This window comes from Dunckerocampus dactyliophorus, chromosome 16 (assembly GCF_027744805.1).
Source record: "Dunckerocampus dactyliophorus isolate RoL2022-P2 chromosome 16, RoL_Ddac_1.1, whole genome shotgun sequence".
Taxonomy (NCBI): Eukaryota; Metazoa; Chordata; class Actinopteri; order Syngnathiformes; family Syngnathidae; genus Dunckerocampus; species Dunckerocampus dactyliophorus.
The window spans coordinates 24,191,504-24,209,194 of NC_072834.1; the positions used below are offsets into that span (position 1 = coordinate 24,191,504).

Sequence of the window (17,691 nt, forward strand, 5' to 3'; positions counted from 1 at the left end):
AAAATCTAATTAGCCCCCGCAACCACAGAAATACTCCCCCCATGCGCCCGTCATAGCGTGCCCGTGCGAGTGAGCGCGGAAAGGAAGAACGCGGCGATCGTTTGCGTTTAACGTGACTTTTCCCTCGCAGTGCAGAGTGCAGCCGCTTACACTTGGACGTCCAGCATGATCCTCTTGTCCTCTTCCACGTGGACGCCCCAGATGCAGTCCTGGCCCTTATCGTAGGCCTCGGGCCAGTTAGGAGACAACACCACGCCGGCAGAGTCGGTGATCTCCCCGCTGCAAACAGCTGCAACGCAAAGATGACAACACCTAAAACCGATGCTGCATCTCCAGCAACCAGGAAGTGTACTCAAACGTTTCATTTCATTCAAAGTATGGAGACAAAGTATGGAGTATGGGCTTCTCAGCAGCGAGGTGCGGATCGATACCGATCGATACCGATACTTCCGATACCAGCTCTTCATGCTCTCAAATCCAAATATTGATACTTTCCACACCGGAGTCATTTGAGGTCCGGTTTGCCTGAACGTTTGTCTGTTGAAACGACGAGCCACGTGCGATTTGTCAATCACGTTTTCATTCTTAAAGTACTTTGGAATCATTCCTTTTCAATGGTTGGATGATTTCACTCATTTTCAGTTTTTAATACCATTTTCACATATTTGATGTGATTTTGTTTTCTTGTTGTGTATTAGCTTGGCTACATTGCAAATCAGCCTGCTACCTCAGTCAAATGTACTATGAAATATCACTGCATTCATTATTCATGTATTGCAATTCATGATGTATTTAATGAATCAATTAACTAAATTACTTATTTCATGAATACATGAATGAAACGTCTTGTATTCTCTATGCTTGACATGAAATACACTACTTCTAAAAATGTACCAAACACGTTAAGTCAATTTGCAAAGTATCGATATCGGATCGATATCGCCAATACCAGCCTGAATTTTACTCAGTATTGGATCACAAACAAAATCAGTGGTCGGGTTTACTCGACATTTTAGTTTTATTAGCATGTTGGCCTACTGGTTAGCATGTTGGCCTACTGGTTAGCATGTTGGCCTACTGGTTACCACATTGGCCCGCTGGTTAGCATGTTGGCCTAGTGGTTACCACGTTGGACTACTGGTTAGGATGTTGGCCTAGTGGTTACCACGTTGGCCTACTGGTTAGCACGTTGGCCTACTGGTTAGCATGTTGGCCTAGTGGTTACCACGTTGGCCTACTGGTTAGCATGTTGGCCTACTGGTTAGCACGTTGGCCTACTCGTTAGTATGTTGGCCTAGTGGTTATCACGTTGGCCTACTGGTTAGCACGTTGGCCTACTGGTTAGCACGTTGGCCTAGTGGTTACCATGTTGGCCTACTGGTTAGCATGTTGGCCTAGTGGTTACCATGTTGGCCTACTGGTTAGCATGTTGGCCTAGTGGTTACCACATTGGCCTACTGGTTAGCACGTTGGCCTACTGGTTAGCACGTTGGCCTACTGGTTAGCACGTTGGCCTAGTGGTTAGCATGTTGGCCTACTGGTTACCACGTTGGCCTACTGGTTAGCACGTTGGCCTAGTGGTTGGCTCGGTGGCCTAGTGGTTAGCATGGTGGTTAGCATTGTGTCTGAGCAATGCATTCATTCGAGCCTGCCGGCGCACTGCAATGACGTCAGCCTCGCTCTGGGCTCCTCTGGCTCCCTCTGGTGGACAGAAGCAGCACTGTGACGCCATCATACATCTATTGATTTTCCATGCCGCTTGGCCTCCAATGAAATGCTTTGCTCAGACTAGATGCATTATGGGAAAACTTTAAAATAGTTGCTTTATTTATGTGTTTATTAATTTTATTTATTTACTTACATTTAATTACTTGAATTACTTCCAAGACATTTAATAACTTTATTCCTGAAATAAATGATTCATTTCATCATTTATTTCTTTTCAACTCTGAAGGTACGTTGAGGTAGCGGGGTGATGTACAGTATCGCCAAGCTAATATGCAACAACAGAACTCAAAGCGTTAACACAAATAATAAACTTTATTGACTCCGTCATCGTCAGACAAACATTACTCAAGTATTGACAGTATCGATGTTTTGATTTGAGAATTGCTTTAAGAGTTGGTATCGGTAGTATCGATATACAGTATACATCCGAACATCACTAATCAAAATATTGTTTTGGTCAAGCTGAGTGTTATTATCGTTTTATTACTATTATTATTATGATTATTGTAACGATGAAGGCGACTTTTGAATGCAGCGACTGGAATGGACGACATCAGGCGATACAGGTGCACCTCATGATATTTTCTCTTCTCCTACCAGCGGCCACCACAGCATGGCGGGCGCATGATTTATTTGGCTGTGTTTTTCACACCAGATGCCCTTCCTGACGTGCCCCTCCCGTTTATCCCAGCTTGGGACCGGCACTGCGGAGCTCCAATGGCTGGGTGTCAGCCCATTGGCTGGGACTCAAGCTGGCTGCATGAAAGGCAGCACTGCACTATCAGAGCCCCCAGTGAGCAACACGCATGTATTTGTCATGCTAATGTGTATGCGGAGCTGGAACTTCAATAAAAATCACACTTGCAGGCTTCCTCGCGTGCAAATACAAATGCATTCTACTGCTGAACTTCACGTGGCCGTGACCCAGCGAGGCGCAAATGATTTTTTTTTTTTTTTCCTTTTCTCATTTTCTCAGGCTGAGCTTTGCTGGAGCGCTTTTCAATTTTGCTGTGTTGCAAAAGGAACATGCAACCAACACGGGCTTGCAGTAAGGTCAGCATGTCATGTGTGGGCAGCACAGGAAGCACTGCGCCACCTTGGTTAGGCCCAGAAGGTCAGACAAAACCCAGATGCCGAAAAACCATAAGAAATCACGTAAATCCAATTCACTGGTTCCAGAAAGACAAACATGTTAACCCCAAACCCGTTTTTATAGTTGTACAATTCTAGAATCAATGACGAATGAACATAGAACACCACTTTTACCTTCACTGAAGACGATATTGTTGCTAAAGCCACAAGGTTGCAGCAAAGATCAACACGGCCACGAGTTATTCCTCCAATTCTATCGTGTTTCTCACCTCTTCGTCAAAATGCTGCCACTTGCAGCGTTCTTTGGCTCCATTTTGGCTTATTCTGAGAAAAGCAGGGACTTGTGGCGTAACTGTGTTGGCTAGCAAGCGACAACAGAGGCAACCGCTGATGACATCGTAGGCGGGCGATTGTTTCTCACGCGTTAGCAAGCTGACAGGCTGCTAACAAGGTACGACGTTTTGTGATAAAAATACATTAAGAACGCCGTCGGACTCACGCATTGTATTAATAACGCGACAAGACGTGTGCCATAATGTACTCTAACTGGAAATTTGCGACATTAAACTAAAAACCCGCTAACTGGGGTTCCACCGTAGTTTGTTTGTTTTTGTCGGACTGCAGATACACCACATTGTGTGGTTCGTAGCGCTGTTAGTTAACATGACCATTCAGAGGATGTTTTTCTGATGAAAAGGTGGCTCAGGAAGAGTGGATGGAGCTTTATTTGACTTGCCGGCACTGATGAAGCACAAAACCTGAGCCTCGGGTCATCATCCGCTCGCTCTTATCTAATTGAATTGCCAAAGAACGAGTCAAACAAGCCACATCAGATATCTCACCCCTGCAGGCCGGCTCCGTCTCGTTCCACTGAGCGTTTTCGGCGTCCACACACTCGATGACAACGGAGCCTTGCTCCATCGTGTAGCCGGGGTCACACGAGAACTCCACCACGGCGCCCACGCTGTGGGTTGAGTCACTGCTGCTGAAATTGCCGTACTTCACAAACGGCTCGTAGCACGTTCCTTTTGCAAAAGCTGAAGCGAAGAAGAACGACACGTAAGTGACAACCTTTTGTGGGAGGGCGCTGTTTTGTTGGCAACCGTCAACCTGCCTTCATATCTGATGGCGGCGCCGGTGGAGGTGAGCGTCCCGTCTGTGGTAAACTCCACAAAGAGATAACGCCCTGTGCTCAGCACCCCCTCGATGGGCAGATACTCCACCTCGTAGGAGTCATACACCGGGGGGGAGTCGATATTGTTGCCATTTTTAATCAACAGCCTAGAAAGAGATGCGATGAAAGGAGATGCAAGTTACCCTTGAGTGTTAAAAGATGCATAAAAGATGTGCAGCACAGTGACTGGGAGCTCTGCAGTAACCTCGTCTGCCACTCGGTAATGAGGTGAACGGTCACGTGTGTGTGATGATAGCAATTTCTGCTTCCGACCTCTCGCTACTCTCTGTAGTGCCTTCATTTTACCCGCGACTTGGTATTAATGCGGCCGTGTCCGCATGAAAAGGGGCATAGAAAATGAAAACCTCCGTCTTCTGTAGGCTGGCCAGCGCACACACACCAGCAACAGGTGGCGCTATAACCCTTGACGCCATTTTCCTCCAAACGAAGAAAGTCAATTCCATAAAGGGCGCAACAAAACCAGCCGTGTAGTTCCTGAATGTCGCATGAGGGAACAGAATGAACAGAATGAACATGTTTGAGGAAAAACAGCGTTCTGAACTGCCGCCATGCAGCTTGGACATGCATCCTTTTGGTTTCTGGTGGCGGAAATACTTAAGAATACTTATGTGGTGGCGGTGGTACTTATTGTGTTGTGATGGTGATGCATCTTCCATACGCATGTGGAATATGCATATGTAACAAAAGAATAAGAAACCATCAAGAAAAGCATCAAATTGGGTCACATAGCAGAGGTAATAAAGGCAATACAGTGGAGTTTCATTGCCTGTGTGCAGGTGTACTCTGCTGGGACATAGCTAAAGGCTGCTAAATCAACTGGCTGTTCTTTCCAATCGAGTACACGTGTGTGCGTGCGTGCGTGTGTGTGTGTTAACCACCTGTCATCATCCTCTGCCAGAGCCACCTTCTCGAAGTGAATATGCAGCCGGTGGTCTTCAGGGGCCTCCAGGACCCAGTGGCATGTCAGGTTGTTGCTGTAGTTGCCAGGAAATCCAGGCGAGACAATGCGGCCATAGGTGGCATTTTTTATCATTCCCCCACAGGACGCTGTATGAAGGGTGCGGGGAAAACACCAAATGAGCTACAGTAATGACACCGACTGGAGGTCCGTTTTTTTCAGTCCATACCACATGGAGCGCCGGCAGACTGTGTGTCTGGTCCACATTCTAAACCTCACCTGTGTGTAATGGGGTGCAGGGCCGCGTGTGATAGACTTGCAAAAAGTGACAGCAGCAGTGGCGCTATCAGTCGAGAGCAGCTGCACGCATGCATGGAGTAAGACCGGATGTGGTAAATGAGCTTTTAGCAGCAGGACGGGGATATTCATGCAGCCCGGTTCTAATTAAGGCAGCCAGGTCTAACTGCCTCCAGACAATAAGTGTCTGTGCAGCTAATCGCATGCACACACACTCTTCTGGCCCCGGATTGCACAGCAATTCACTCAGTAGAAAAGAACCAAGCCAACACCTTTGTTAATCACAACCGTTTGTTTTCTAAAGAGAATACACGCAGATGCTCATTTTGATTCTCAAAAATGAATTCAACGGTTCGAAAGCAACGATTCTCGACTGGTGGGGACCCATTTTCAGCGGGTAGTGGAGAATGTATTATAACGACATGATCACATGCCAGGAGGTGCGTGCCACGTTTCTGGGCAAATTTGCCAAGCTTGTGCAGGAGGGGAAGAACGCAGAGCAGGGACTCGATGTGCCGTCCATCCGACACACAGCTGCAGATATCTGCGGGAGAAGAGCGCGCCGCAAAGAGAGAGGCATCTTATGACTTCGGACTCGAGTTGACCCATCTTGTCATGACTTGAGACCTGACTTTCGTTGCAAAAAACGGACTTTCTCCCACGTCTGAGCGCAGTCAGACTAGTTGACAAGCCGTGTTCTAAGGCAGGTGCTCTATGAAGCTGAATTCAAAACACAACACTTGGAACTGCAACGATACAGGACGCCAACACATTCATGGTGTCATTTATGTGCACTGGACTTTTCATGGACTGCAAGTCATCTCACCCACACACTGGGGCTCCTTCCCACTCCAGTACGGTGTGGTGGCGTTACGGCAGGTGAGCGTTTTGGGACCTTTCAACCTGTAGCCAGTGAAGCAGTTGAAGTAAGCTTCTCCGCCAGCGTAGAGGTGAGTCACCGAAACTTCTCCACCCGTGGGCTCTTTGGGGAACGAACAGCTCAGCACAAAGGCTAAAAAGAAAAGGAGAACACAAGGATGCCGCTTTAATTCATTATGGAGCATTTTTGGAATACAGCCCTTGCATTGCTTGTCATGTCAATGTGTGTGTGTGTGTGTGTGTGTGTGTGTGTGCGTGTGTGTGTGTGTGAGAGTCGCATTTAATCAGGTAAAACGGCAACGCTAACTAACTAACAAATGACCACATTATTTGTCCCTTGAAAAAAGTCTGGCAAGAGAGTGGCTCAGGTGTTTCTCAACTCAAGTCTCTGCTTTTCTTTTGATCACGGCTGCAAAATGAGCCACAATGGAGCCCCCAGCTGGCGAGTAGCTAGCCGGTGTGGTGTTGAGTTGTCACTACTTCTTAGGCATAACAATGTTAGTAACAATACTAATAACAATGCCACTGTAGCTTGGTTAATATGCAGGTCACATTATGGAAACTTTTTGGAGGTACTGTATTTCCAGAAGGAGGAACAGGCGGAGTAGGTGTGTCCCATTACATGCATTCTTAGCTGCCTCTTTTTAGCCCTTTTTACATCATTGGAAAAAATATTTTTAAAGTAAAAAATGTATGACAAATCGGAATGCGGTGCAACTGCGGAACACTGGAACGGGCCGTTGGGTTGCAGGGAGACATCTCTAGGAGGGGTTCCACAAGATCTCGTGCCGCAAGATCTCGTGAGATTAAAACATGACAAGATTTCTTAATGAGAAAAAAATGTGTGATGGGCACTAGGCCTGCGACAATATTAATGATGAATGAATGAATGAATCACACAAGAAATGAAAATAAAGTGGGTAATCACTAGATCGCCATGTGCATGATTGTGTGGTTCTCGACTCCCACCTCCAAACAGGCAGGAAGAGAGTTCACTCTGTGCATTGGTTTCGGCACATTTGTTCCATAGAACAACAGCATGATGGAGTGAGCCCTTTTGTCAGTCGTACAGTCTCTTTGTCTCAGTGGGTGGAGGCGGGGCTGCTCGTATGCGCACAGAGCGTAGAAGAGTGTAACGTAGTAGAAATGAAATTACTAGATTGCAATACAGTGTTCCCATCTTTCGTGGACTCGCTGTTTCGCTGATTTTTTTAGCACAATTTCAGTGCTATTTTTTAATGAACGCTGTTAGAGGCCGAGCCTGGCCCTGTAAGAATACTGCACTGTGGGAAGTTCAGTGTTGTGGTTCTGTGCTTAACATGAGGTGGCGTCTCGCTTGCTCTCTCTCTTCCCTCTCTCTTTTGTCTGCACCGCCCATTGTCTTCTGCGTCCTGATTGGCTGTAAATCAATGCCAATCAATCTCCTTCGTGTCGCCCTGCCGCGCATCCTGTTGTGTCATGCTAGCAAACAGCTCTCAGTCTTTGTATGTTTGCAAGTTTCTCCCCGATAAAACCCACAATGTCGACGACACGTTCTGCACTGAAAATGCAGAGGAAGCCAAGCATCGCACAAAAAGTAGGAGTTCAGGACACTCTGAAGGAAGGTAGACGTTGCGGCTGTAGGGCGCCATCACGGAATAAAGGAATCTTCGGTTCTTGGAGGAGGAGTAAAGTACGATGGCAGGATATGCTTGAACACGGATGCAAAAACGCTTCAACGGAACGGCGCCAGCGCGTGAGTCACTTATTTCGTAATTTCTTGTGCCCAACCTAGTAGGTTGATCATTAAAATTCACACCAAATTTGAGTGTTGAAACAAGAGAGAAATGTGAGAAAATACTAATGCCTGAAAAGTGTACAAAGTGCATGGTGGGGGCTTTTACAGCCTTCAAACATATACAAGTAGAATTGTTGAACATCATAATGGACTTGGAAGACGAATGGCCTGTGTAGTGTTGGTCATGAAGTTGTGATTCCAGCAGGTTAAGATCAATGTCCCTGGACAATATCGTCCATGCTTAAAACAAATGAACAGTGTGCAATAAGATGAAGCTCTCTGATGGAAAGCAAGTCTAATGGAAGCCATTAAACAAGCTCTCTTCCTGTCTAACAGCCACACTGTTCTACCTCATTAGGAGAGGCCTTTTAATGACTGCACTCCAACTTTTAAGCTTCTGGAAATGTGGGCACACCAGAGCAAGTAAACATAATTGGACCTGCAAAGGCTGGGTACAATAAACACTCACAAAGCATCCCAATCTTGCAACTTTGCACATACTTTTACTACGCAAACTTTCACTTAATGACTCGTCCCGAATCTCCAGTGGTAGATGATATCAGCACTGCTAAAATGGCAGACTGGAAGACAACATCGACGTCATGATGGTCAACGCAATTTGCTGTCTGATGCTGGCTGACTAACAAGTTTTTTTCAGGCTCGCATGACGTTTCACATCACGTTTTAACATTCTTAACTGTCCCAGTAGAAAGAGAAGCTAACCCAGGGTTTCCCCCAGGATGTTTTGAAGCTGTGGTGGTGGGCCGCATGGGACTGCCGCCACTGTTTCGTGCCGCTGCTGTGTCTGCAATTTTTTAAATGTTTTTATCATGACATTCAGTACCAAAGATGTATTTATATATTTTTTAAAACCCCAACGCTCGCTTGTTTTGTGCGAGAGGAAAAAAGAAGTGATGATGCAAGTGCACAATAAAAGAGGTGACTTTTCATGCAGTTTTAAGCCATAAAAACGGCCACAAGGTGGCAGAAGTGCATTTGATAAGAGCTCAGCATGGATCTTTTTTCCATGTATTAAAGCACTCGACAGCAAGGAGGAAGCGAGAGAGCGTGGAGGAGCGTAGCGTGCAGAAGGTTTCACATTGTAGGGACAACGTATGCGCACGCGCGCACACACGTGTGCATGTGCATGCATGGATTTGGACATTGCCAAAGTTGAGTCATTGTCCTGACGCTGGGCACCCACAGGAGACCCCTCCCTGATCTTCTCAGAGCTGGAGGTGGTTTACGTGGCTCTAACATGTCAGACGTGGACTTTGGCGCAAGACCATGAAAAGACTTGTACACAAGCAGAGCTGTTTTAACGTCTATTCTCTGAGCGACAGGAAGCCAGTGCAGAGACCTGAATACTGGACTAACATGCTCATATTTCCTGGTTCTAGTCAGGACTCGAGCAGCAGCATTCTGGATGTACTGCAGCTGTTTTACTGCTCATTTAGAGCACCCGGTGAGAAGGCCGTGACAGTAGTCTAGCCTGCTGGAGACAAAGGCTTGGATTAGTCTCTCTAAGTCTGCCTTAGAGCCTATTTCCTTGATTTTGGCAATGTTTTTATGTGGCAAAAAGCTGATGATGTTATTGATTTGGTGTGGCTGTTAAAGTTCAGGTCTGAGTCCATTATTGCCCCTAGATGTCTAGCCTGATGATGAGGTTTTAGAGAAAGAGTCTTAAGGTGGTTGATAACGCCTTCTCTTTGTTTGATTTCACTTTTATCTGAGTTTAGCTGGAGAAAGTTGTTTTGCATCCAAACACTGATCTGTTTGACTCAGTGGACCACCTGCCGTGTATTACTTAACATTGTTTTCAAGTTTAAACAAACCCCCTCATTTTTCATGACCTTTATTTTGTTTTTAAATTGGCTAATAGGAGTGTAAAGGTGATTATACGGGTGTTATTCCATGTCTAGAGGGCTCTAATCGTGTATTTAGAAGGTGCTAAACAGGTTGTCTATGTTCCAACTATGAAACCATTCCATTTGGAAACAAGGAATCCTACTTGTGAAAATTCACTGATCACAGTCGTGTCTGGAAGCAGTGACCCACCACAAAGGAGGACTTCAGTCATACGGGCTGATCACCCTGACGTTCAGTCATCCCGATAAAGGCTATGTGGCCTTCAGAGATTTCCAAAGTAGAATGGCGATTCTGCTGTTCGTGTTATGTTAGAAATTGAAGTGTTTCTGATAGACGGTGAAGCACACATGAAGAGTTTCATGTTGTAGCTTTGCATGCGTGGAGGCTGAGCACGGAAGAAGGCTTTCATCCCAGCCACTCATTTAGGAGATGAAAAGTTGACTTTATGAGACGTATAACATGGCATTAAAAATGCCCGTCTCTGAAATGAACCTCAGGGGAAAATAGCCTTAAATGGCTAATGGCCATAAAAGGCTCGTAGAAGCAGCCTTATCGCTTGTTTTAATTTACTGACTTATGTTTTTCTTTTACACAAGCCATTGGTTCCCCCCACTAATGAAACGGGCCTCCTCCCATCAGCAAATAGCCAAGCCACACGGACGTAGCACACCGCCCCTGGGTCATCCATTCCATTCGCCGTTTATCACTGGCTCCAATGAAGCTGGTTATTGCTATTATCTTACAAGCATTTACATCCCTATTGAGCGTGCAGTGGAAGAGCCGCCGGCAAAACTTGTACAACCAATTCCAGAAGTATTAAATTTTGTGCTGCTTCCATTCCGCTAGATGCTGGGCCATAAAGTCTGATTATTTAGCTATTACAAATAATAGCTTCACGCCGTGGGCTGCCCAGGAGATTAGCCGCTGGAAATGCTGGACCACAGGAAGCTTGCGTTTTTAACTCACTGATTCTTTGCTACGAGGTCAAAGTGTCGGGTCGCTCGCACTAAAGGTCAACCTTCATTCCACAGGAAACGTGAATACAGCCCAGCGTGTGGACTTTTAATATTCACCCACCCTACACTGTATGTACATGACTGATGTATTTATACTATACAGATGATATATTTATACTGTATGTACATGACTGATGTATTTATACTATACAGATGATATATTTATACTGTATGTACATGACTGATATATTTATACTATAGAGATGATATATTTATACTATAGGGATGATATACAGTATTTATACTGTATGTACATGACTGATGTATTTATACTATACAGATGATATATTTATACTGTATGTACATGACTGATGTATTTATACTATACAGATGATATATTTATACTATACAGATGATATATTTATACTGTATGTACATGACTGATATATTTATACTATACAGATGATATATTTATACTGTATGTACATGACTGATGTATTTATACTATACAGATGATATATTTATACTGTATGTACATGACTGATGTATTTATACTATACAGATGATATATTTATACTGTATGTACATGACTGATATATTTATACTATACAGATGATATATTTATACTGTATGTACATGACTGATGTATTTATACTATACAGATGATATATTTATACTGTATGTACATGACTGATATATTTATACTATAGAGATGATATATTTATACTATAGGGATGATATACAGTATTTATACTGTATGTACATGACTGATATATTTATACTATACAGATGATATATTTATACTGTATGTACATGACTGATATATTTATACTATAGAGATGATATATTTATACTATAGAGATGATATATTTATACTATAGGGATGATATATTTATACTATAGGGATGATATACAGTATTTATACTGTATGTACATGACTGATATATTTATTACAGCTGCAGCAATTCATCCACAAATCAATGATTAATCGATTGTACAATTAATTGACAACTATTGTGGTATTTGATTAATCATTTATTGATGTAAAAATTTAAATATCCTCTGATTTCAGCCTCTCAAATGTGAATCATGTTAAATGTCGTCAGATCTATTATTTGTGTTTTTTAGGTCAAACACACATCAGCTTCCACTTTGGGAAGCACTGATGGACATTTTGGCCTCTTTTCTGATATGTTGCGTAACAAAGCGCTAACTGTTTGTATTTGCTTCGCATTGATTTGCTCCGTCTCGGCCCCAACGCAGGGGTGTCCAAACTTTTGTCAAGTGCACGCATGCACGTGCACACACATAGTTTAGTTCCAAATGTGAAAATTGTCAATAATAAATGATTTTGATGTAAAAAAAAATCCTTTTTTGTGTTCTTTATGTAGGTATAGTTGTTTAGATATTTCAGCTGTCACAAAAGCAAACAATATTTGTGTCAACGTGAAAGTTTGAAATGTATCTTTTCACAGAAGACTGTTTTTCTCCCTGTTTTAGTTGGGAACTGATATTTCCCTGAAACTTACCTATGTTATACTGCTGATTACTGAAGAACGGAAAAATGTAGAAACAAACTTTTTAGCTTCAGATGAAAGACGGAAGTCTAATCTTTCTTTTGGTAGGTTCCATGTGTATATAACCATAGAACACAATATTCTGTGTGCCTTGAAAGATCAGTCAAAATGGTGTAAAATGGCCGCTACTGAAGGAAAATGGCTGAATGAGTCAACATCATTTTCACTTTTTTTCCAATTTTTGTTGGGTTTTTTATCCCCAAATATTTCATTTTTCTTCTGAAACAATCTTTGTAAATTTTCTTCTTGTAATATTAAGACTTTATTCTCCCATATATTATGACTTTATTCCCATCATATTCTAACTTTTTCCACAACCCAATTTCCCCCCAAAATTACAACTTTATTTTCTTTTGTCTGTTTCTCATAATATTAAAACTTTAACATTCCGATGTTTATGTTACGAGAATGACATTATGTTTCCTCATAAGATTGAGATAAGATAAGATTTCAGGGTTACAGCAGCAAACGAGCAAGAGCACACAAGAGCAGAGAAAGTGCAAAATGAAGGTAATACAAATCAAGACGTAATATCCACTGATCAAGCCACAGGTTTATTGCACGGTTTATTGCACGGTTTATTGCACGGTGAATGTACAGGATTTTTGAAGCCGTTTTTGTTCTAGAGTTTATTATTATGAGTTTATTCACGTGTGACTTTTTCTCGTTAGAATACGTTTTTTTTTTCTCCTAACATTTTGACTTTATTCTTTTTAAATGACTGTTGTTGTTTTTCCAACTATTTCAACTTTGTTCTTGTAAATGTTCTTCTTGAAATGTTGACTTTAATTCCCATAATATTTTGACTTTATTCTCATCATATTATAATTTTTTCTTTGTTTAATTTTTCCCCCAATTTTTTCCTCTTGATGTTTTTTGTTTTTTTAGTTTTCTTATTAAATGATATTTTAAGAAGTTGCTGCAGGCCAATAAAAAAACAGCCGTGGGCTGCAAGTGGCCCCTGGGCTGCACTTTGACCACCCCGTCTTATGGAAAAAAGTGTTTAAGTTCTCGAATGACCTTGTGGAATGGATTAATGAGCGTATTGATCTGTGAATACTTTTGACAATACAAATGTGTTTAATTTCAACTCCAACGCTTCTGAGCTTCTTTTTTCTCGCCTCATCATTTTAATAAGACGCCCACAGTATTTTACCCACACGCTAACAACTACAGCATGTGTCATCCTGCCTCATGCTGATGTGAGTCATTATTGCATGCAGGCCAGCAGCCTTCTTTCAACACATGACTTCACCTAAAAGTACAAATGTTGGAGTAAAACTTGGAGATTATGTCGCGATACGTGAATCTTCATTATTTGGAAGTCCAGTTTTGGTGTCGTGAGATCAACACAGACACCACCTTCCTGTTTCTCAACACAAGTCTCTGCTTTAATTGTTGATCGCGGCTGCAAAATGGAGGCAAACAAAGTTGCATGTGGCATCACTTTGATAAAGAAGGTGAGAAACACATTGGATTCATGAAGTAACTCCAGGCAAAGTATGATGGTGTCGTGTGAGTGGATATCTATTCTCCTCCCTCGCCTTTCATCATCACCGTCTTTGTCAACAAAAGTACTCAGTGAAGGTGAAAGTGACCTTAAAGGTTCATTTATCGCTTTCATTCGTCATTTAAGTATATGCATTTAATTGTTTTGTGCATGTAAAAGTATCAAAAAGTGTTTTGTGTTGACATTTATGGGTGTCTGGAACAGATTAATTAGATTTGCGTTACAGTAATCCCTTCTTTATCACAGTTAATCAGTTCCAGACCCCACAGTGATAAATTAACGTCTGCAAAGTAGAATTTTTTTAGAAATAGAACATTTTGGTAGTTAGATCATAAAAACCTGTTCACCAGCTTCTAAATACGCTTTAACATTATTAGAGCCCTCTATATATAAAATAACACCCCTATAGTCACCTTTAGACCTCTTTTATCCAATATAGTAAACATTATAAGAGAAAATAAGACATATACGACATAGAATACCTATTTACCATCTTCTAAATATGATTTTTAAGATCATTAGAGCCCTCTAGACATGAAATAACACCTCTATAATCACCTTTACACTCCTATTACTCAATATAGTAGATATAATAAGAAAAAATAAGACATATAAGATATAAAAAAGACATAATATTAACATTATTAAAGCCTTCTATACATGAAATAACACCCCGTAGTCACCTTTACACTCCTATTACCCAATATAGTAGACATAGGAGAAAATAAGACATATAAGACATAGAAAACCTACTTACCACCTTCTAAATATGATTTTTAACATGATTAGAGCCCTCTAGACATAAAATAACACCCCTATAGTCACCTTTACACTCCTATTACTCAATATAGTAGATATAATAAGAAAAAATAAGACATATAAGACATAAAAAAGACATTTAATGTTAACATGATTAAAGCCTTCTATACATGAAATAACACCCCTATAGTCACCTTTACACTCGTAATACCAAACATAGTAGACATAATAAGAGAAAATAAGACAGATAAGACATGCATGTTTACTTCTGGTTTCTGTACAGTAGTGTTTATCTTGTGCAATTTCTCCTTATCATATTCTGACTTTTTTCCCATCATATGTTGACCTCAACTCCTAGCCAAACAGGAAAGTGGATTTACACGACGTGCTGAGTTGTAAAAAGGCACATCCGTCAGCACGAGGAGTTCTCCTGACACGCGGTCTTTAAATCTGAACTGCAAACCATCGCCACAGTCGTGTTCCAGAAGTGCCGACGCCACAGAGGCATCCATCAGTCGCAGGCGCTGCTGATGCTGCAGCAGATATTAATTACTCTCATCTGAGAGCCGAGGCCACGCCGCTTCTTCCATGCTTGTCCAATCACATTTCTCACAGCCCATTATAAAGGACAAGGTGTCGTCCAGGCCGGGTGCCGAGACGAACACAAATTGAAATATCTGCTGTGCGCCCACCCCACTCCCACGCCCCACCCCTCCTTGAAATGTGCTCAGCGTAGTTTTCTTTTGTGTGCCTCCAGCTGATTTGACTTCAAGCTACAATGACACTCGCATCTCCGCTAAGGTCGAGCAACTCCAATTTACATCAATGGCAGATTGTACAGAGACACGCCCCCTGCTGCTGGAAACATATCCACACTAAGAGCACGCACAAATGTTTCAACAACAACAAAAACCTGTAAAATGAGTAACTCCAAAAGTCCTTGAATCTGGATCAAGGAATAGGAAGTATTGGCTGCTTTTACGTCACATGACCCCATCCACCCATGTGCTAGTTTAAATATATACGACTGTTTCATGATGCAATTAGTGTGATTCTTAAAGCCCGCATCCACACTAAGACCCCACATTATTCCTCACACTTCCCATTGGACTTCTCCATTCCATGCCACAACTTCCTTGACTACTTCCTTTACTTCCTGTGCTCGCTCCCTAGCTTCTAAAAGTACACATTACTACTTTTTCTACTTTTAGTCTTTCTTCAGCCGCAGTTTTTTTCTTTGTTATTTTTCTCCAGCGTCCTCCTGGACTGCCTTGCCGCTGCATTTCCTAAATCTGCTTTGCTTTAAGAAGTATTGGCTCTTTGGAGCATATGGAGGATGAAACGGGACAGAATGAAATCAATAAATGCATCATGAAATAACTACTGAACTGTGTCATTAATTAATACATAGATGTGCTATTAAATGTAATATTAATTCATGAAATGAAGAAATACACCAAGAAATAATGACTTAAACATGGCCTTAATTAAATTAAATTGTAATTACATACATATATGTGTTGTTAAATGTGCCATTAATTCATGAAATTAAAAAAAACAAACATAAATGTGTCATTAGTTCATGAAAATTGGAATTTAATGAACAGTGACAGTTCATTTACATTGCCTTTTTATGCCCAAGTTCCAGTTTTGGTGCTCTTATTTTGGTCCTTCTTCCTGTTTTGCCCTGTTCCATGTTTTCATGCTTTGCTTTTCTCTCTCGCACATGCTGCTAATTCGAGTTACGCTTCTATTTAGTTCTTCTTCCTTTGTCGGAGCGTTGCGCTTGTTCATGCTTGCTCATTGGGGGATCCCTGCCGCTGCCCTGCAGCAATAAATAAAAACATACATTTTCCTGCAATCGGGTCTCCTCTCTCTGCTTCCTGGGGTCGTGCCACAACACCAACATGCCAAGACGTGACAGAAATATGTAAATGTGTCATGAATTCGACTTGAAAAATGACTTGAATGTGTCATTAATTCAATAAAATGTGCTACGAAATGTACCATTTATTCATGTAATACATGAATACAGAAAGAATTGCTTGAATGTGTCAGTAATTAATTCAAATACCAGTTCATTTCACGTCAAAACATATATAATTATTTCACGTTTTCATGGACCGGTCTTGCAGCATTTCATGAATTTATTGTTATTTTGTTTTACATCAAATTATGCTGACAATGTCATTGAATAAAATATTCCTAAAAATGCAGCTCATAAAAATTCAGTGTGAAAAAAATGCACATAAAAAAGTCCAATTAATTTTGGATGTTTCAAAACTCACACGCACAAGTGCGCTTTTTGTACGGCCTGTGTCATGTGACTGAGTGCTTGGCTGGCTCTGAGACGCAATCAATTGCTTCGGTCTTAATTTCACAGAATATGTGCATTTCAAATGTCAAATTCATTTGCCCTGGATTTTTATGAAGTAAACTTGAATTGAGCAAACTGAATTGTTATTTTGTATTTTAATAAACTGCATTTCGAAACATGCATTTTGATTGCTTGCGCATTTATTCAATGACATTTTCAGCATAAAATGTACAAACAAAATCTACTAAGAAAAAATCTGTTACATGAATTGAGAGTGTAAAAGAAAATGTTTGGTCCAAAGAAACAAAAGAACTTTCAGACTACTTCACACTGCTGCACTCCTACTTCACCGTTTCCCTGAAACTTGGTGGTCAAACAGGAAGAAGTGATTAAAAAAGAAGCATGACATGTACGATATTATGTCTTAACACGCACGCACGCACGGACACACTACAGCCAGCAGCGATGGGCTGATGACGAATTTCCCATCGGTAGCAATGTTTGCCATTTTGGAGCTGATGAAAGAGTCGCCGTAATGCGGTGGAATGAATGTTTTGTTGACCACCAACAAACCAAATCGATGGGGCGTGTAATTGGCAGCCACTTTGTGCGATTGCTAGGATAAACGGACGTTGCGGTGGACATACAAGATCAATCTCTCTCTCTCTCTCACACACACACACACACACACGTTTATGTCCAGTCATACGTGCTGCCAAAGCATGCTAACCGCTTCTTGTTGCTGCCATTTGTACTTTTTATTGAAGTGTGTTTAAAGCTGCAAAGTATGACAAATGACACAAGATTTATTGTCAGCCAAACGTAAAAACTTGGGCT

At 41.8% G+C, this 17,691-nt stretch overlaps 1 protein-coding gene across 4 annotated transcripts in view; it reads right to left on the minus strand.

Annotated features, from left to right (window-relative positions):
- LOC129169588 (seizure protein 6-like) overlaps nt 1-17,691 on the minus strand; it is a 149,787-nt gene that overhangs the window by 21,614 nt on the left and 110,482 nt on the right. For all 4 annotated transcript variants that reach the window (XR_008566447.1, XR_008566446.1, XM_054756147.1 and 1 more), the window contains exons 5-9: nt 6,037-6,222; nt 4,894-5,062; nt 3,935-4,101; nt 3,663-3,857; nt 151-289 (exon numbers count right to left, since the gene is read on the minus strand). Coding sequence is in view for 2 of the 4 variants with exons in the window: in XM_054756147.1 (XP_054612122.1) it covers nt 151-289; nt 3,663-3,857; nt 3,935-4,101; nt 4,894-5,062; nt 6,037-6,222 (856 nt within the window). In the remaining 2 variants the exon portion in view is untranslated. The remainder of the gene's footprint in view (nt 1-150; nt 290-3,662; nt 3,858-3,934; nt 4,102-4,893; nt 5,063-6,036; nt 6,223-17,691) is intronic.